Genomic DNA, 20,839 nt, shown 5'->3' with positions numbered 1-20,839 from the left:
GGAACCAAGCCCAGAATGGCTTGGATTGGGGTGGGTCCTCAAATAATGACCGGTAACATTTGCTTAACAGCAAGAGGATAGCTGAGATTGCGATCACTAAGTGATATTAGTTACATGATGTCTTTTTTAATGACCACACTGCTTAAGAACCGAAATTCTAGTCCCAATTATGGCTGTAAATTGAGGGCTACCTATTTAACTAGCGAAGTAGCATATCTATGCATGTTAGTGTAAATCGTAACTTTGAACCATATTTGCTTTAGTGGAGCCAGAATGCAAATGTTTATAATGATTTAACATTTAGTGAAGATTTTATCATGCATTTGGAATAACTGTAAAATCTATTAAATTCCACTGAATTTTGAGTACAGCCTTGTTTTCTTTTAAGAAACTTACATTCAAGTAAAAGTGCAAGTAGGATATCGATTTGAAATAAAAATAAAACCAGTCTTACAGCTATGATATGTGCTACTATTGGTATTATATTCCACCCATCTTTTTATATTACACAGTATTGGTTGCTATAATTTACCATTTTTAAAACCCAAAAGGTAAGACACAAAATATATTCTGAAGATACATTTGTATCTTCTGATTTAGGTAAAATAAGGCTAATTATGCTAATGCATACTATAACATTTTGCATAAAACATATTATTAAATAGGTTATTTTAAAAGGTTAATGCTTGTTTTAGATATCAGCACATTTATTCTGATATTCAGGATCACTGGTTGTTCATTCTCATGTAGACATTATATGGAGGTTCCTGCCAAAGATACATTACAATATCAGTCCAGACTGTTTTGAGTTTCTTTTTACATAAACCTGCAAGTTTCCCTAGACTTTGACCATCTGAAGAGTTTGTCTATGAATGACATGAGCTTGTTTAGTAACTATTGGGGTCAGGCTTTCTCTGTTGCCTCCCTAGTTCTTAAGAATGTATTCCTGTCTAACATTTCATTTATATAGTGAATATAGCTTTATTCATTAATAGAAGCTAAAAGAGTTCCTTTACTAATTTTAGAAAGCCAGTACATAGCCCTTTATATAATATAAGTATTTTAATGTATACAGTACAATGGTACTTTGGTACTCCACTACTTTGAAACACACTAAATTTGGTATTCAACACATCTGATACAAAAAAAATTGTCCCAGTACTCATCATTTGTTTAGAACTCGATGCACAAGCTAGAACTTTGTGTCAGCTGTTTTGTGATTCACTACATGATTCTTATGGGAAAAATTTGTTTGGTATTCATTGTTTTTGGTACTCATCACACCTCCTGGAACCAATTAAAACTGAGCATGGAGGTTGCACTGTATACATTAGCCACATTTTAATAATTTGCTACAAAAATTATTATATTTAATGGAAGAAATAGTTCATTATATAAAGACTTCACATACAAGACCTAAGAGATTGTCTTTTTTCTAAGTCTGTACCCATCCAACCAGGTCAAATAGAATGGGCATGCTGCAGATCCTGTCAGCCAAAGAATGTCAGCTGTCAGGGACTAGAAGGTGAGCTTTTTTTTTTCCAGTGGCCCCTGCTCTGTGGAATATCCTCACTTCAGAGATTTGAATGGTCCAACCCTGTTAGCCTTTTGTAAACCTCTAAAAACCTGGATATGCTCCCGAGCCTGGAGTGCTACATCTACCAAGGATCCGTTACTTGACTATATTGTTAATGGGCCAAATACCTTGCTTTTACACATACTTCAAATTAAGTGTTTCAATGTTTCTTACTGTTTTAATGCTTTTAACTCTTTTTATTCTTTTAAAATGTTTTTAAAAATTTTAATTATAATATATGCTTTAAATTGTGAGCCGCCCAGACTTGTTTGCTGAGATGGGCAGCTATAGAAATCAAATCAAATAAATACATAAATAAAGTTATAAATATTTTAAAGGATGTGGTTATCTTGTTAAGTATACATATTACAAAAATCAGATAGTTTGTCTAACTCTAAAATTACACTTCAAGACAGAGAACAGGTTCATTCAAATGATCTGCTCTAGGATATATATGCTCATTTGCCATTCCAATAAAGACAAACCACCAAGTTATTTAAGTTTTTATTCGGAAATAGTTGCCGCTACTGCTAGACTTGCCTGTGTTGGAACTTATATCTCAAAAAAAAAAAAGCATTTTGGATAGCTGATTCCGAAATAAAATTCTAGTTTACATAATTGGAGTCAGTACCACTGTCACAATTTCTGGCTCTTGAATTAAAAAGAGAATAATATGCTTGTTCTAAATTCTTGCTGCTGCTTATTGTGGAACATTTAAAGCATTTTGAATTTTGTTCCTTATGAACAAAAAACACTCAGAACTTTGTAGCAGTATCCAATTAGTAGTTAGCCGAGTTATTACAAATAATGCTATTTTGTCCTAAATTTGGAAAAAAAATAGTTTTAAACACACCCATTTGCCCAAATGAACAATGTTATAAAACCTTTTTGTTAAAACAATATTTACATTTCAGCTTGCACTTTATTTTTGTGCAGTATTTAAAAACAATAATGTGCAAAAAGGTTTTTTTCTGAACAATACTAGCTAATTGTAAGATTACTGATTTTTTTTTAATAATGAAAAGTTTTAAAAATATTGTAACCTAACATTTAGTAAAATTTAAATTCATGCTGATAGTTTTAAGATATTTGATTTGAAAAAGGATTTTATGTGGAACTGAAATAAATGTTACATATTTAATATATAAATACTGTATACCACATGGATATTATTCTTTGTAAAAGGCTTACAAACATACATAAATAAGAGTCCCTCCCTCTTATCTACCATTGCAGATTGGTTTATTTCAGGGCAGATTTACTAATATGCTTGTGTATTCATGTGAACATATTTCTCATTAAACATCATTAAAAATGAACTGATATTTGTGCATATATTGGTTTCTTGGGCCTCTCACTGTAAATAAATAAGCACAATTCTATATACTGGTGTAGACTTTCACTGACAGTATCTGTAGGGCAGAGTTGGGTTTCTGGGTTTAGTGACAACCTTCAGATAAGGTGTTGTGCCAACTGAAGGTGTTGACCCCAGTTGCCAGTGAAATATCAGGAAATCTGTTGTCTAGAGAAGTCATGAAACCCTTCAGCCCAATACTGCTTAAAATAGTTTTGCTTGGGTAATCTGTGTATATAAAACTTTTCAGACACAATTATATGAGGTAAGCTTGTCTCCCATTCAATACCAAAATTAGAACATTCCAATAGTTTTATTCTGTGCTTTCTTCTAGCTGAAATGAGATGAATTTCATTTTGATAAAATGACAGGTCAGCACTTATTTGTCACAATTTACTTTTTGTCAGATTCCCTTCCAATTGACTGGAACTGATTTCCATTCTTGACTAAGATTTGGAAGCTGAATCTCAGCTTGATAGCCATGTCCACAAAAACTGCTCCAGGGAAACTGAAAAATAACTCAGGAATACTAAAGGCCTGCCTGAATTTTCTCAGTTTTTAATTTTGCTTGTATCATTATTTCATATTCAAAAACTGTTAATATAAAAACCCACTAGAATTGTTTGTGATAGAAAAGCTAATAAATTCCCAGCTACTTCATCGTATTGTAAAGTGATCCCAAAGCAGAAACAAGCATGAAGCTAAAAGCTTTATTTCTCAGTAGTTAGTATAAAACAAGGTAATTGCAAATAGATTGCCCTGCACACACAATAGTTTTAATGTGAGATGAAGATCTGCTCTCTACTTTTGAAAGAATCATTATCTTACTAACACTGAGTACTATCCACTCATCTGAAACTTAATTGGTGCATCCTCTGCTCTACATTCCATTTTGCTACTTGGAACAAGAAACACTGAGCATATGCAGAGTGCATTTCCCTTCAAGAGTTTCATAATCAGAACTATGTCTCACTCAAGCCAATTTAAACTAAAGTGAATTTTGGCAAATCTGTCACTGAAGTCTCAATAATCATAATCCCAAATTTGTCATATAAGAGCAGGTTAGTCAGGTGGAAAACATTTGGACAAGAAACAGTTGAAAGGAAGTCTGGATGGTCGTATATAAAAGTAAAATAGGCTTAATATTTTCTATTTATGGTTATATGCTTTCAGGCCTGTGTTTGCTCTTGGCTGTCACATATCCAGCTCGATAAGATTTCTAACTGAAGAAAATATTTACTTGCAAGGTAAATTTTAACTACCCATTAAAAAAGGCAGAGGTAAAATTTGTTAATTTCTAACTGCAAGGCCACATCCATTCATCTTGCATCTTGTTAACAATATGTTTAATGAAGGTTGGCCTGGGTTACATTAGCAGAACAAGTGCTACAGCAAAGATGGCATGTGGCACATGGCCGTCTACCTCTAATCTATGTTCTACGCCCTTTTCTAAATTGCTTTTCTTTACAATCAACCCCTCCCCATCATTCCTTCCTATTCCACGCTTCCATTTCCATTCAATCAGGGAGCGCCCTTACTGAAAAAAGAAATGATCCGGGCTGCAATTATAGGGCGCTGTCGCTTGTTGCTAGGCGACCAGACGCGCAAGGGCAGGGCGGAAGAAAGCGTGAGAGAAGCTCAAGCAGAGAAGGCCGCTGCACTGCGACAAAACCGACAAGGAGGAGGCGCGCGTGCGCCAGCCCTCCAGATTTGCAATAGGCTCGTTGGGACCCCGGGAAGGCGAGATATAGTGAGGTGAGGCGCGTGGATTGGCTAATTAGGATATGAATGACTGAATATTCCCCTGAATCGCTCTCTCTCTCTCTCTCTCTCTCTCAATCAGAAAAGGGCGGTATTAAAAGACCGAGCGGACTGTCAAAGGGCTAAGGAGGTTGGGAGAGCTGGTGGATGGGCGAGAGTGCGGGTGCGTGCTATAAAAATGGCACAATTCCGCTACTTCCCAATTTAATATAAATGACTCAGATGGAGCGGCAGTTTCTCTAATTCATTATGCATTTGATTGCATGCTTATCTTAGTGGTGATACTGTGAGTCTTTTGATTTCCAATGCTTTTTAATAGTAAAATTCCTAAAGAGGAAATGTTATGAAGCTTTTGTTAGAATTCAGTAAATGAATTCCTATAGGGATTTTAAAATATATACTGTATGTATATATTACATTTGGATGCATAGTCACCCAGATGTTTAGACAGGACTTGCCATTTTTATTCTGGGATAGGTAGATGTTGTTTTGAGCGTGTTAGAGGTACCGTCACAAGTACAGCTGCCCTTTGCAATTGATGGTAATTTTGTCAGTGCCAGTAGTGTTTAAGACTGCTCAAGATGTTTTGGGATTGAATCCAAAGCTATTGCCATTGGTACTTAGCTTTGCCTTCTTATTATTTACAATCCTGAGGGTTGAAAGTTGAAAAAATGTAAATGTTTGAGCAATATTTGTATTGCCTTGAATGTTTATGTGTACCTTGGAATGAAAATATAACTTCTTATGACGAAATGGGAAAAGTCTCAGGATTTGACGAGAGCGGGTGGCATATTTGCATTTGTGTGTTTGATATCGTGAGGAATGTAGAGGCTGGAAAGTTCTCTCCATTTTATGTGGATGAAGTGGTAGCTGCTGCTTTAGTGGGTTGGAGTGATTCAGACTTCCTTGCCTTCCACTGCATGAAGGGGTGTGGGGAGGATGAAGAGATAAAGATTCAGAGAATGAAAAAAAAATGCTGCCTGATAGCAAGGATGGATCAAGTTCAGTTGAGGATGCTGTATTCTCTAAACTTAGAATTGAACAGAGTGACTTGCTTGCTAAAAATGTGTGCTAAAGTTAAAACTGAGGTTCTGCCTCCACTCAATTTATAATGTACTTCTCTCTTACGTACTATAGTTGCTTAATTTTGTGCAATGCTTTCTCTATATCTTGAATTTACAGGATTGGTTTGCAAAGAACACTGACTCTTTTGAAGCATATTTCAGGTAATTGATACTATCTGTGCTCTTCCTAATATTGCACTTTTTGCATCTGTTTATGCAGTTGGGGATTAGGGGTGTCAGGAAATAAATGAAGGATGAGAACTTAAAGATATTCTAGATATTGGAAAGATGCTTCTTACAACTAAGTAGATACTGCAAGAACTGCAGGTAAGCCAAGTAAACTAGCTAAATAGTGATGTATAATATGGGAGGCTTCATTTTTCCAGCTTTTGAAAAAATGAAGCATCCTGAGAAAGATTTTTTGCTTTAAGCATATAGTGTTTTCTGCATTTATGTTTAGCATCACTAATCTAATTTAAAAGAAAAATAAACATTTTACAAGGTTTAATTTTTTATCATTTCCATGTTCAAATAAGGCTTAAATTGTTTGAGAGAGACTATATTTTTTCACAAAAGTACAGAACAATACTTAGATTGAGAGGAATTCCTGCCCTTAAAATGCACACAGAAAAGAAAACCTGTACTCTAAATAATTATGTGGCAGATGATCTCCAATTGCTTAGTTTTTTTAGTTTTAGTCAAATAGTTGGTCTGGGTGGGTGGTTTGTATTAGAGATGTTTACAGTGGCAATAGTGACAATATTCTGTACTATTAGCTTTTGATTTTGGTCCCCCTTGTAAAGGTTCTCTGCTCTCCAAAGATGCGCCACGGTGTAGCAAATCTTAACTAATTGCCTTTCCCAGCAACAGACTATTGTTTTGAGTCAACGCCCCCTTTCTAGAACTTTGCAAGTTGATTTGTACTTAAAGATGTCTTTAATACTCAGTCCTTTAATTCTTATTCTTATAATGTTCATTTCATAAAAAGTCTCATAGTCTTTAAAGTGACATATAACCTATGCTTTTTCCCAAAAAGTCTGTGCACTCATTGGGATGAAGTGTTCTTTTAGTATGGTTGGTCCTTTTCTAGTTGCTGTTGAGCCCAAGGTAGAACTCTTTAGTTTAGGCAGGATGCCCATAAGTATGTATGATGGTTGCTTGTGATTCTAGCAATTGAATGATAGTCCTCTTGCCTGCTTGTAATAGCTGTCTGGATGGGGTTAGGCTGCTTCTGTACTTCTGCACATCCTTGAAAATGCCAAGGTGTGGCTCAGTTATCACAGGTGGCTTGGATGCCTTTGAGTAAATATATGAGTGAATGTCTGAATGCATGAAGGAAGTGAGGAGGGGAAGCTTGTCTCTATGACTGCAGCTAATTCTGAAAAGAACGTATATGAAGCCCAACATTATTTCTTTGCATTCTTCTTTAAATAATTTGTTAATTGTTTTGTTCCTATATGTGGCTGAATTTTCTCCAATGTTAGTAAACTGAAGGCACAAAAACTTTTTGAATGTTTATATTTTATTAATGTTTAATGTCTTTTATTATCAGTGTTCTCTTTCTAAGTATTTTTTAAAACTTGCATGCTAACAGAGAACCTGCTTTAGTAATATAGATATGGTATATCATTTAAAATGTGTACTGCTAAAATTCATGGATTGGGTAGTAAACTCCTGTTATCTGATTTACTTCCACAGTAATTCAACTATCTGATAACCTGCTGCTATAGTAATATCAGATTTAATACATATTTTACTTTTTTGTATTCATATTGTAGCCTTTAGTATACATATCAGCCTGATATGGCAGGATTGGGATGGGTTGGAATAGGAAGTAATAATGTGATGGGACAATCCTCAGCTCTCCATGATGGTACTAATGGACACTGATGTTCCTATGTTCACCCTGTTGGCAATAGATACTTAATTAGTTTTGGATGCATTTTTATCCAAAGAAAGCTTGTCTCTCCTTACAGGTTTACATAATAGCTACTATATAATTCAGCAAACCAAAATTCTTTAAACAGTATGAGAATTTTTTAATTTTCATGTCTTTTCCAGTGCCAAAAAATGAACCGCGGATATATAGAAAATAATAATGTCCCACATGATAATAATCAAATGGTTTTGGATATGATTCTTTGTTCTTTAATTGGAGTTCCTCAACCTATCAACTGGGAAAATGTGGCAAGACTGGTTCCAGGGTATTCATCCAAAGAGGTAGGCTTTTTTTTCCTTCTCCCAACTTTTAACAGAAAAATTATTTCTAAACAAGTTCAAATTGGAAATGTTGCTTACTTAATTCCTATGTATATTATAAATATGTTGTAAATTCAGTGTTTGTACATAAATTCTCCAAAGAGCAAAATTTTAACAACTGCTGCTGGAACTGCAGTTTAAGACAAGAGAGGAAAAATATTTATTTTTTGCAGTTCAGGGTATGTTTAATATTGTCAAGAGTTGTGTGAGATGGGTGGCTATACAATTTTTATTAATAAATAAAATACTGTAAACCTTTTTCAGCTAATAGAAGTATACAATCATTTACATTAGAAGCAGAAATAGATTAAACCAAAATTACAGTCAAGCTGAACTCTGTGCCCAAGCCTCTTGTCACCTTAATAATACATTCATTCAAATATATATAAATATAAAACTAAGAGTGGGGCAAAATGACTAAGAGTGGGGGAAAAACAGTGGGAGTAGGAACAACTTCTGATTTCCTGCTGACCTCCAGTGAATTTCCATACAGGAATCTTGCATCCCTCCCTCCCTCCCTTCCTTCCTGGCAGGAAATTACCTGCTGCTGGGTAAGAAGACGGAACAAGGGATTGTGAGATTGGCTGGGAAACTGTCATGAAATGTTGAAAAAGAAAACCATATGACTACAGCAACAACCCCAAATTTCACATGAAAGCAGCACTCCAATCCTACCTCAGGTACCTATTTTCAGGCACTCAGCAGCTCCCTAAAGGCAAACCTCTAACTCCATCCAATCCATCAGTCAAGTTCTTGCCATGCTTTGCAGCACCTTTGCAGTCCAGAACCATACCCAGACTGACTTTTGACTACTGTTGGTAGATCACACTTTTGGCTACTGGGGATTTTGGAGAAATTCATGTGGAAGGAGATGACTCAGTCGATATTTGATAGCTGATTTTCAAGAAGCCTTTGACCAAATTCCTTATGAAATACTTTTGAGTAAACTTAGTGGAAATGAAATATCAGATACTATCATGTTATGGATTCTAACTTGCTAAATAAAAAAAAAACCCTTGTATGAATATTAGTAGAGCAAAGTAAGAAATGAAGACCCTCAAGGATCTTTGTTGTGATGGGAGCTTTTCAACTTATTCATAAGTGATCTTGATTTAGGGAAAAACAGTGAGCTAGCTAAGTTTGCAGGTGATACAAAGCCAATCTATTCTGGGTGATAAAAAACAAAAAGTGATTTATTTTATTTTATTTTGTCAAACATGTATTAGATAACAGGTATAAGTATAAACATGATTATGAATATAGGAAATAGGGACGAATAAATGGGGATAATAGGACAGGGACGGTAGACACATTGGTGCAGTTATGCACGCCCCTTACAGACCTCTTAGGAATGGGGTGAGGTCAGTAGACAGTCTAAGGTTAAAGTTTTTGGGGTTTGGGGAAGAAACCACAGAGTCAGGTAGAGTATTCCAGACATTGACCACTCTGTTGCTGAAGTCATATTTCCTGAATCGAGTTTGGTGCAGTTTACCTTGAGTTTGCATCTATTATGTGCTCGTGTATTTGTGTGATTGTGAAGAACTCCAGAAGGAAGTCTTTAAAATGGCTAAATGGCCAAGCAAATGACAAATTGAATTCAAGTAAGTATAGAGGGATTGTTAGGGCAACTTCTCATCCAAGTGCATATATACACTGATGGAACCTAAACTGTCTGCAACCACTCAGGAAAAAGAACTTATGGCCTTAACGGGTAAGTGAAAAATGCAAATTCCCTACAAAGAATCCTTGTGAAACTAAACTATCCATGTTGTAAACAGAAGAAGAAAATATTCAGAAGAAGGCAAGTAAAATGATACGAGGGCTTAATCTTTTTTAGGAGAACACCTTTGGGCCTTTAGTTTAAAATACAGGCAGCTGAAGAAGAACATAATTTATGAGCTTGATAATTAAAAAGGTAGAATATGGAAACAAGGTAGTCATGGAATAAGTGCAAAGCAGGGATCTCCAATTCCCAATACATGGACCAGCACTGGATCATGGCATGCCAGCAATGGATCTGAGCAAACAAGCAAAGCGCTATCCACCATATGCAGGCAGCACACAAACACATATCCCCTCCGGTCCATGGAATAATCTATCTCCACAGAACCAGTCCAGTGGTGGGATTCAATTTTTTCTTACTATCGGTTCTGTGGTGTGTCTTGGTAGGCATGGCAGGGGAAGGTTACTGCAAAAATCCCATTCCCACCCTGCTAATCTGCATTCTAGCTCTGTTCTCCTGTGCAGGGCAACAAAAGAAGACCCAGCCGATCATCTTGGGAGGCAGAAAATAGATGGGGGCGGGGCCAGTCAGAGGTGGTATTTGTCGGTTCTCCGAACTACTCAAAGTTCTGCTACTGGTTCTCTAGAACTGGTCAGAACCTGCTGAATACCACCTCTGAACCAGTCCCTAGTGCCCCAAAAGTTGGGGGCTTCTGGTATAAAGAGAGAATGCAGTACACATTATAACTGCTGTAAAAAACATTAGAAGGTACATCTTTTTCCCTTTTTCTTTTTTTAAAAAAAATTCTATTTAATTGTCACTTCTTTAACTTTCTTTTCTTTTTTCCTTTAAATTTCTATTGTTTTTACTTCACCAAGAGCTTATTTTATAAAAATTAATTTAAAAAAGAATGATAATTGAGTATATAAAATCATAAACTGCATAAAAACACATATAGGGAGTAATTTTTTCCCCTCTCTCAGAATATTAAGATCAGGAATTATCTAATAAATGTTTATTGAAAGAAAATTGGACCAGGAAAAAAAATAACTTTTTTTCCTTAGGATATTTAACCAATAAAATTCTTTGCCACAAGATAAATCACCCTAATTTACATACATTTAAAAGATTGAATAAATTCATGGAAAAACATTTATAAACTGTTTTTTTTTCCTTTGAAAATTTTATTATATCTAGGTTGAGTCTCTAATAGGGCATATCCAACCTCTGATCTATGGGCCACATGCAGTCCCAGACAGCAGATAGTAAAAATATTTTTTTAAAGGCAGTTTGTTATTTATAGACGTTAATTATATTATAACTGTATATAGTCCAAGACAATTCCTCTTCATTCATTGTGGCTTAGGCAAGTCAAAAGGTTGGACAACCATGCTCTAGATCAGGCGTCTTTAAACTTTAATAGCTTTAAGACTTGTGGACTTCAGCTTCCAGAATTCCTCTTCCAGTCATCTTAGCTCAGAAATTCTGGCAGTTGAAGTCCACAAGTCTTAAAGCTGTTAAGTTTGAAGACCCTTGCTCTAGATATTAGTTAGAGCAGAACAGTAACAGTTTCCATTCCTGGCTTGAGATTACCTCAGAAGCATCTGATTTTAAAAAACAAAAGAGGATGGATGTTGGCCTGGTTCAGGGGATTTCTAATATGTTATTAATTATTGGTCAGCTCTCAGAATCCTAGGCAAGATAAGATGTCCAACTAAATATACTTTGCTATATTTTGACAGTGTGCAAAAAGGTTTGATGAGCTGAAAAGCAATGGAAGTTCTCCCGTGGATAACCAGTTCAATCCACTAATGGCCAGTGGTGCGAAACCTGTGGAAACACTAGCTGGTTATATTAAATCATCGCTACTTGATACTCAGGATGAGTTACAAGAACCCTCTGGTGAAAATGATGCAATTTCTTTAAATGGTAGGCTTTAATCCCTTCTGTTGTTGTGTTTATAGAATTATGCATGTTAGTTTTCTCCTGTTGATATATCGTTTGCTTTTGCCAATCTATATATCAACTATATCACTGTTCAGATTGAACTAGAATGGATTTTTAAAATTAATGTTGGATTTCTTAAAATGTATATCCATTTTCTACCAAAAATTTTGTAGCTTTAAAAAAAAAAACTTGACTTCTTGGGTAACTACCCTTAAAATTAGTTAAAACAATTAGACCTCTAAAGTATATCATACTTCTGTTCTGGGCAGAACCATACAATTTATTTATTATAGGCTGAAGTTATTTTGCTTTATGAAACTTGTATGAACCAAGCTGTAATTAACCCTTTATCAGCATTTTTTAAAAATGGTGCTTTCCAGGAATGTTGCCAACCAATTTATAGTCTATAAACCAAGGAAAGCTGTATAAACCATACAAGGAACCTACCAAAATTTAAGGCGTATATAGTAGGTGTGTAATATACATGTAGGCCTTGATTTAGGATTGCAGTAGGGAACAGAAAATTAATCATTAAACAGTGCAGTTAAGTAAGGCATCATGTGACCACACCCAATTTTATTGTTTGCTCAGAAATCATGTGAGACTGACTGGTGACATCCTGCTGGCTTCCCCATTGAATCTGCTTGTCAGAAACTGTCTGAGAAGATTGCAAATGGCAATCACGTTACTACAGGATTCTGCAACTGTTGTACATGTGAATTAGTTGCCAAGTGTCCAGATCATGAATACGGGATCACAGGGATGCTGCAATGGTTTGAGTGCAAGGAACAGCCCTAAGTCACTTTTTCAACTCCATTGCAACTTCAAACAGTTGCTAAACAAATGGTAATTAAATGACTACTACCTGTAGTACAATGCTTGGAGTTTGAAGACAAGCTTTCAGATGTTCTTAGGGATGGCTGAGAAAAGCAGTTGAGAGTGATACCATTGCTACTCAAGATAATACTAGGTGCTAAGCATTATGCAAGCTGCTCAGAGACCATGTCAAAAATACTGTAGTTGAATATGGTGGTGTATATATCTCACGATGAAGTCTTACACAGAATAGCATTTGCATAGGTCTAGGAAAATAAGACACAACTAGAGAGCAGAATGAGTGAGGGAAACTGTGCAAGAGAAAACAACATAAAATATGAAGGAGACAAACAAGCATGTTCTATAAACAATTGTGTGTGATGAGACAGTGAAAACTGACAAAACAAAGATTCTGCATAAGAATTATGTGGTAAACTTATTTCCTGAAACCTGCTGATTTATGTGAGAAGGAAAGAGCCTGAAAATTAGAATTTACAAGCCAAAAACTAACTATCTATTTAGGATATTAAAATCGAGACAAATCTGTGATACAAATAACATAGATGAAGAGTTTCCCTCTTGGTGTTGGGTGCTGTTCTTTTCAGGGATTTGTTTTATATATAACTTACTGGGAATCTACAGCAATCCTTTTTACCTGTCCTAGTGAAAATCAGAGATTTAGAATTATCATTTCTTTTTAATTAGAAGCACTATGTTAAATAAGAAAAATGCAGGCACACTCCAGTGGATTTTTTTTTAATGTTCCTTTGTATTTTAGCAAGGAATTGGCAAAGAAGGAAGTATTTGACAAGGGCAGAGATAACTGCCACTATTATGTTATGCATAGTTCAGAAGAGGTATGTTTGTTTAAGCACATTTGCACTTACTCTCCCATAAAGCATATTAGACAACATGTACTATATAGTGGTACATAGAGTTATACTGGTTTTCCTTCTCTCTTGCAAGTTAAAATAAACTCTGAGATTAAAAAGATTTGCTTCTTTACTTCTCTTCTATTTGGATTGTATCAATTTTAAAAAAACCCTTCAGAAAATATATTAAAAGTATTCATTTAAATTTGAAATAATGATTGCATCATTCCTTTAACTAAGGAACACAGCCTACCACATATGAGAAGTACACATCTCAACATTATGACCTAATGCTTTTTCTCCCCACTTGTATTTAAGGAAAGTCAAGTATAGCTTCCTCAAGGAATTGCTCTTCAGAAAGTGAAAAATGCCCTGCACTTAAAGGTGGAGAAAATGCTGATGAAACTGAAGGGTAGGAAGATGGCTGTTTCATTTTAAACAGCTAGATTAACCTTAGTCTTTTTGCTGGGTACTTACATACTTCTCTACATTCTGTGGAATTTCAGAGGGTGGGATTGGGTTTTCTGTGGGGAGCATTATATTGGCTCGCTAAGGGGAAAAAAGCATTCAAAATATGTGTTCCTTGTGAAAAATATGTTCAGGTCTAAAAATATTACAGATATGACAGTATCGTAGCCTATCCAATTAATTTCAGTTTTGAAAATATTCTCATTCTGGATCCCTTAATATTCACATAATTATGTGTTTTATAGTTTAGTAAAACAGTATTAGATTATAGCTGGGAAATAGAATTGGAGAAGTAAATGTTTAGCCCAGGGTGACAGGAGTACTGTTTCTCTGGATCATCTTGGCAAATTGAATTATGGGATTCCTGTGTGTCATTTTTCAATAAGGGAAGTTTCAGTTGTGAAAAGACTCTTGCTCTCGATTCCACAGTGAACTTGAAAAGTATCAGTACCAGCTTTCTCTTTCATCTTTATTTAGTGAGTCTTTGAAAGTTTGCACACTAAGCTTTTTCTTCAAAACTCAGTTTTCTCAAGGAGTCAATGTACTGAAGTTGCCAACAGATTCATAGCAAGCTTCTCTTTGCTTGTATACAGATTTTATCTAAGAGGAAATATCGAAAAATGGTCTGCAGTATTTAGGAGTTCTGTGACAAATTATCTAGGGAGGAAAAAACCCTTTATCATTGTGTTTGTAAAAGGCAAACAGCTCTCATAAGCCTTGGAACCTTTCCTTATAACCAAATGAGTTCTGCTAGGAGTGAAAGTGACATTCATTGCCTGCCAGGTCTTCTTCATTCATTTGCACAGAGGATGAAACTTTACACAAAGTATTTTTTTCCTATGCAAACGTACCTTTCTTTTCTTCTTTCTCTTCTGCTTTTCACACTTCAGTATCAATTAAAAAAATTCTGTATATAGGAATTACTTTAAAAATCATATTGTAATTAGAGTAGATAAGCAAGATAACTTTACCTTGATGTAATTTTATTTATTTTTTTAACATGTTTGTAATTAATAAAGGACTAAAAGCAGCAATTTGTTGTGCTTTTTGCCTTCAGAAGACAGTCTTCAATGGAATCTAATAATTGAGCTAGTTGTTAACCCTGTTGGATTAGAATTATGTGAACCTAGATTCAAATTCCTACTCAGCAATAAAGCTCCATGGATGCATTTGAGACAAACAATATTTTGGCATAATTAATATTACTGGGCTGTGATCAGAATAAAATTGGAATGAAGAAGAACTATGTATGTTGTCTTGAATTTTTGAAGGAAATGAATAGTTAGCATAAAAATATGTCCAGTAATAGACAAAATGAAAATCCAAACTACACACCTGATTCCATTTTATTAATTTAGTTAGTTGGTTAGTTAGCGTGGCTGCCCATTTCAACAAGTAATTGTGGGCAATAAAATTAAAAAGAAAATAAGAATAATTACAAGAATACAAGAATTAAAATACATAGTGGCTAAGAATAAATCAAACATAATTACTAAAGTAACCAAAAATCAGGTCCCTGAGGTCCTTGGGGTTCTGGCCTGGACATGGAGCCACATTTTTAAGGATCTTTAAAGAAAAGCCAGTAAGGCTGGGGCCATCCTGATCTCTAGAGGGAAAATGTAATATAAAGCAGGGATTATGAACAGAAATAAAATCACCTTCTTGGCCTTGACAACTGGCATTCCTTGACCCAAGCATGTCCATCCTACCTGACTTTTCCAAATGCTGTTTAAGTTTTGCTTGTAGCAGATCCTTGATAGTTCTTAAGAGCAGCTCAGTGAACTACTAGTAATGAATGCAACTGAGTTTAGATATTTCTGTTTGGGCAAAAGATTTGTATGTGAATAACAGGTCTGCCTGCATTATCTGCTATTGTGTCTTGAGACACACAGAACATAAGTAAATTAAGCATGTTCATAAATGTTTCACTTTGCTTAATTTTACTCTGGAGAAATAGAAAGAAGCTATACTGGTCTGTTTCCCAATAATGATGTATTTTACCCATCTCCATAATGATGAGGAATTATTTTATTGCTTCTTATCAAACATAGCTACAGTGTGCTTTAAGTGCATGTTTACCCAGCTCATGGTCAACTAAGCCAATTATATTGTAGTATTCAATTATCCTTTTCCTACTTTACTGTTCCTTAACTTTTTTCATACATTAAAACATTATAATTTGAAAATCCATGTTTTTTTGTCTCATGAAAGTATTATACAAACAATTAACATGCACATCTACAAATGACATTTCCGTAATAGTAACATTGTACCTAAATTTAAAATTGAACAATATTTTTCACAAATTATTCTAATATTCCAGCTAATGAAAGTAATATTCCTCCCTATGATTTTTCCCTCTTAAATAAAGGCCAAATATGGTGATCCATGTGTGTGATGAAGCAAAAAATCTGAAGGAAGATTTTGTTTGTCCACGAGATCTATTAATTTCTGAAATGAAGTACTTTGCCGAATATCTATCAATGGATGCCCAACGCTGGGAAGAAGTGGACATTTCAGTTCACTGTGACGTTCACATCTTTAACTGGTTGATAAGATATGTTAAAAGGAACACTAAGGAATATGAGGTTGATGAAATACCCACCTTAGGTAAAAGAAAATATATTTTTCATTTTTGCCACACATTTTTTGAAAACCTGTATCAGACTAAAGGTCTGATTGCAAAAATGGCTTTGAAAGGTGATTTTCCTTTCCTGTTCTGTTTTTGATGATGAAAGCCTAATCTACACTAATAGGGAAAGCTGAAATAAGATATAAAGTTTAATGGGATTCATGTCTTACAAAATGAGTATGGTACACAATCTAATTTGATTAAGAATTTGGGGATTCCCATTTAACCTCCTTCATTCTCATACATAGATTCACCTTTTGCTTTTGAGAAATAATTATGGCCCCATTATTTTGCACTCTGTATACAGAAACCACCCAATCAAATTTGGGATCTGAATATCCAGAAATGTGGTAATGACTTGATGTTTTCTGGTTTACTCCATAGCTAATCTAATCTAAATTAGTGCATGGATTTAATGCAGATTTTAGGGATGAAGGATATCAAAGTTATTGAAAATGGGTGCAGAGCTTTCTAAGTACCCTACTTTAAAGTCTGATTTCTCAAGGTTACTACTAATAACCTTTTCTAAGACAGAATGTGAAAAATTGATAACAACAGCCTCAGTGATGAAAAATATCTTCACCTATTTTAGGAGAGAGAAAGTTTATGTGTGTGTGTGTGTGTGTGTAAAAGATAAATAGTGCTAGGGAAGGATAACAAGGGGTCCTTGCTGCTCTCTGAGCTTGATTATTTCCTTGCAGTCATTTCATTACCAAACTAGGTAACATCATCAGTGTTAGTTAGAGAGTGGGGTTTGCTCTCTTTTTTATATACTAGTGGTTTGTCCTGTTAGTGTTGTAGGGATGGTTTTGGTGGTTCCTTGATTGGGTAGAATGCTCTTGATACCATCAATCAAGATTAATTCCAGGAGAAATCAATAGAAGATTTAAGTATACACTCAGCTTTCCCTTCACTGAAATTCATGGTATTAATATATCTATGTGATTCTGACTAAAACAAACAATGTTTAGCACTTCAGCATTTTTTCTTTAAAAAAAATATTGTTCAAGTAGTTGTTAGTTCTCACTTATATTCTGTATAGCACATATTAAAGTTTGCATAGTATAGTAAATGCAGTATATTTATTTAATTGAAACTAGAGGTAGGCGATAGAAGGGGACATACTATCCACAGGCCCCATTTTTCCTTGGTTTCTCACATCTTGTAACATTGCACTACGATTTTTTGGGAGGAGTATTCTAACCTTTAAAATTTATATATATATATATATATATATATATATATATATATATATATATATATATATATATATTCATATTCTATATATAGAATATGAATATATATATATATATATTCATATTCTAAGCTTAAAAACCATTTTGTCAAATAAAAACCTAAAACCCCAACAACAGTTCCCACCTCCATTCCTTAAACAGAATGAACAAATGAACAATTATAGTTCTGATCCTTTAGATCAGGGGTCTCCAATCTTGGCAACTTTAAGACTTGTGGATCAAAGCTGGCTGAGGAATTCTGGGAGTTGAAATTCACAAGCCTTAAAGTTGCCAAGGTTGGTGACCCTGCTTTAGATGATCTCACCAGGTCATTCCCATGGCTCTCCAGGGTTTTGTGATCATCATGATCATCTGTAAGAGTTCCGGCTATATAAAGATTGCCCACGCCCAGTTTAAAATCAGCTCTTTCCTTTCTTTACTGCATATAAAGGAGAAAGCACAACTATTTTTAGATCATGAAGGTGGAAAGTTTCTGGGGTGGAAAATAATAGGCTAGGACTAGGTTTGCAATGCTAGTATGGAAATTACTGGTATTTGTGGGAAATTGGGATTTCCGTAATATTGCTTTGTTTTCAAATGTGATTTTGATCTAGCTTTATATCTGATCTAAAGTGCAAACATTTTAAAAAACTGAGTGTGCTCTCATACTGTCTAATTTATAAGGGACTGAAATTAGATATATTGAAACTTGAAATTGGTCTTTTGTTCAACTCAGCTTTCAATATTGAGAGCCCATTCCTCTCTGAAAACAAAAAAAGAGATTTTTTTTGTCTTAAAAAAAAAGAGATCAATAGCTTGAAACTCAAAATTCTTCACTGTAAATGTGTTTGTATAACACATTTAAAATATCAGAATATAAATGCTGAATCCTGGTTTGAGATAGTTACTTTCTTTCTTTAGTTTCTTCATGTTGCTTTGTCATAATAATGTGAACTGTAAAACCCTATCTTATTATTTCTGACTGCATGTTAGGATAAAAATTGGAAGCAAATAATGATTTAACATTAAATTATTAAGCAATTTAATTATTTAGATATAAGGTGTAAGTAAAATTGAAAATTCTAAATTATACGAGGATAATCCAAGGTCATGGTAGTTGATAACAACTACCAAAACAAAATTTCCAGACTTTCTCTTATTCCAATTTTATAGAATGTGGATTTTCTGAAGCAAAACATCTTTTACAATGTTTCCTTTGATTTTAACTATCTTGCAATATTTATAAATCTAATAACTTTTCAATTTGTTATCTTGTTTTTTTTTTTAGAACCAAGCAATGTCATTTCAATACTTATTTCCTCTGAATTCCTGAAGATGGATTCTTTAGTGAGTACACTATAGCAATAAGCGTTCTGTATCTTTGGAGCTCTAAATTTATCTAGAATGAGAACAGGCAGCTCACAGAGCTGACCTGTGTGGTCTGGCATCCCATTCTATTTATTATTTCATTACAGTTCTGAGAGCTACCCAGGAAAATGATCAGCTTTATAAATCTTTTAAATAAATAAACAAATAACATAATAAACAATAAACAAATAAATAAACAAATAACAAACAAATAAATAAATAAATAAATGCAGTGGTTTTGCAAGTATTTTATCTCTGTGGTATTTGAATGTTATAATCATTCCAGAGATTATGGTCATATATTGTAGATACTGGTTTACTTTGCTAATGGCTACAAATTGTTTATAATTATCTTCTTTTTTCTTCATATCTTATTTTTAAAAAAACTTAAATCCTTTTATTCCAAATCAAATGATATTTAGTATTAAAAATGCCTCATGTTGTCTTTTGTGGAGAAAATCTATATGATTGCTAAGAAGTAACACCAGCTTGATGGTACACAATTAATTCATCTGGCTTAAGCAAGAAGCTTAATTTAACATTTAATCTTTCTTCATGGGTCTCTCTGTGATATTTCCTAAAGCAGGAACTGCAGAAGTTTATAGAATCTTTAAAAAGATTGTGATTTGCCTTAATTTCTAAGCTCTTAGAAAATGTAGACTGTATTTTCCAAATATTTACTAAGCAAACATGATAATATAGTAATTCTTTATATACATCTCCCTATCTTTCAATATTGTTGTGTTTTTACTTACAAATTTATAATTAGAGTTATTTGAATAAGGTGCTTACAAACTAGTTTAGATTTGGAGTTGGGACTTGTTACTATCCAAAATAATAGCTTCATGTCTGTTGAAATGCTGTAAAAAAAATAAGGCTATATGATGTCTAATTATATGCAAGTTATCATCAAAGATTCATTAGTGTAGTACAAAATCTTCACCAGTGTTAAGAATGACCAAACTTACTGGGATTGTTGGGCCAGGGGCAGTACCAGTTTTGGGAGAAGTGTCCCAGACACTAAGAAAAATATCCCAGTTTGTAGGATCCCATCCCATCCATCAACAATCCAAACAGCTGTAGATTTTGTCTTCTGCTAGTAATAAAGCAAGGAACAACTTCTGTGTTTATTGCTCATTACACATAAATAAAACTTGAGAAGGTTTCCATGCTTGAACTTCAAAAAAGTAGCCACTGGTGTAGGGATACAGAAAACTCTTAGCACTCTGTAATCATTGTTTGGATTTTTGCAGTCCTGATTTATTGCTCAAGTTGGAGGGAAACAGTAGTACAGGAAGCGGTATTCAAAGGCTCTTTTGGTAGAGCTTGAGTTTTCTTTCATTCAAGTTGGATGTACCTCATAGAGGATGGAAAATGGAAATGGAAAAAGAGAAGTAATCCATTCTGTTTCCTAATTGATAGAAGGGTCTGTTGCTTGTTAAGTATTCTTTAACTTGATTTGACCTGGAAATCATACAAGCACAATAGAGAGCAGGAAATGGAAATGTATAGAATATTTAAAGCTGTTTTCTTAGAGAAGCTCCTCCAAACTTTAACTGCCATCTTTAAAAAAAATAGAAATGAATATGCAATATTCCTATTTTTAGAGATCTCTGGTCATCCTGCTTATTACATATTCCATAGATAATGGGAAAATTAAATTCTTTGACTGCTAGTTCCTACCAAACCAAAATTTTGCATAAACTACAAAAATATTTCTTGTCTGCATGTGCATATGCATCAGAAAAAGATAGGAATTGCTCC

General features: G+C 34.3%; 1 protein-coding gene across 4 annotated transcripts in view; it reads left to right on the top strand.

Moving 5' to 3' along the window:
* The first annotated feature begins 4,664 nt into the window (after positions 1-4,664).
* Positions 4,665-20,839, top strand: part of SANBR (SANT and BTB domain regulator of CSR) — a 35,423-nt gene continuing 19,248 nt past the window's right edge. Inside the window, exons 1-7 of one of the 4 annotated variants that reach the window (XM_087930305.1) lie at positions 4,665-4,685; positions 5,874-5,917; positions 7,817-7,975; positions 11,480-11,666; positions 13,691-13,784; positions 16,212-16,450; positions 18,996-19,054. In XM_087930305.1, coding sequence (XP_087786431.1) covers positions 7,826-7,975; positions 11,480-11,666; positions 13,691-13,784; positions 16,212-16,450; positions 18,996-19,054 — 729 coding nt within the window. In that variant the 5' untranslated portion in view covers positions 4,665-4,685; positions 5,874-5,917; positions 7,817-7,825. Of the gene's footprint in view, positions 4,686-4,758; positions 4,978-5,832; positions 5,918-7,816; positions 7,976-11,479; positions 11,667-13,690; positions 13,785-16,211; positions 16,451-18,995; positions 19,055-20,839 lie in introns of those variants that run through there. The other 3 variants (XM_087930307.1, XM_026695395.2, XM_087930315.1) reach the window with 3 other exon arrangements.

Source organism: Pseudonaja textilis, chromosome 1 (assembly GCF_049901715.1).
Source record: "Pseudonaja textilis isolate UNSWEBS1 chromosome 1, rPseTex1.2, whole genome shotgun sequence".
Classification (NCBI taxonomy): domain Eukaryota; kingdom Metazoa; phylum Chordata; class Lepidosauria; order Squamata; family Elapidae; genus Pseudonaja; species Pseudonaja textilis.
Note: the sequence above shows the minus strand (reverse complement) of the source record. Positions and strands in the feature narration are given on the sequence as shown.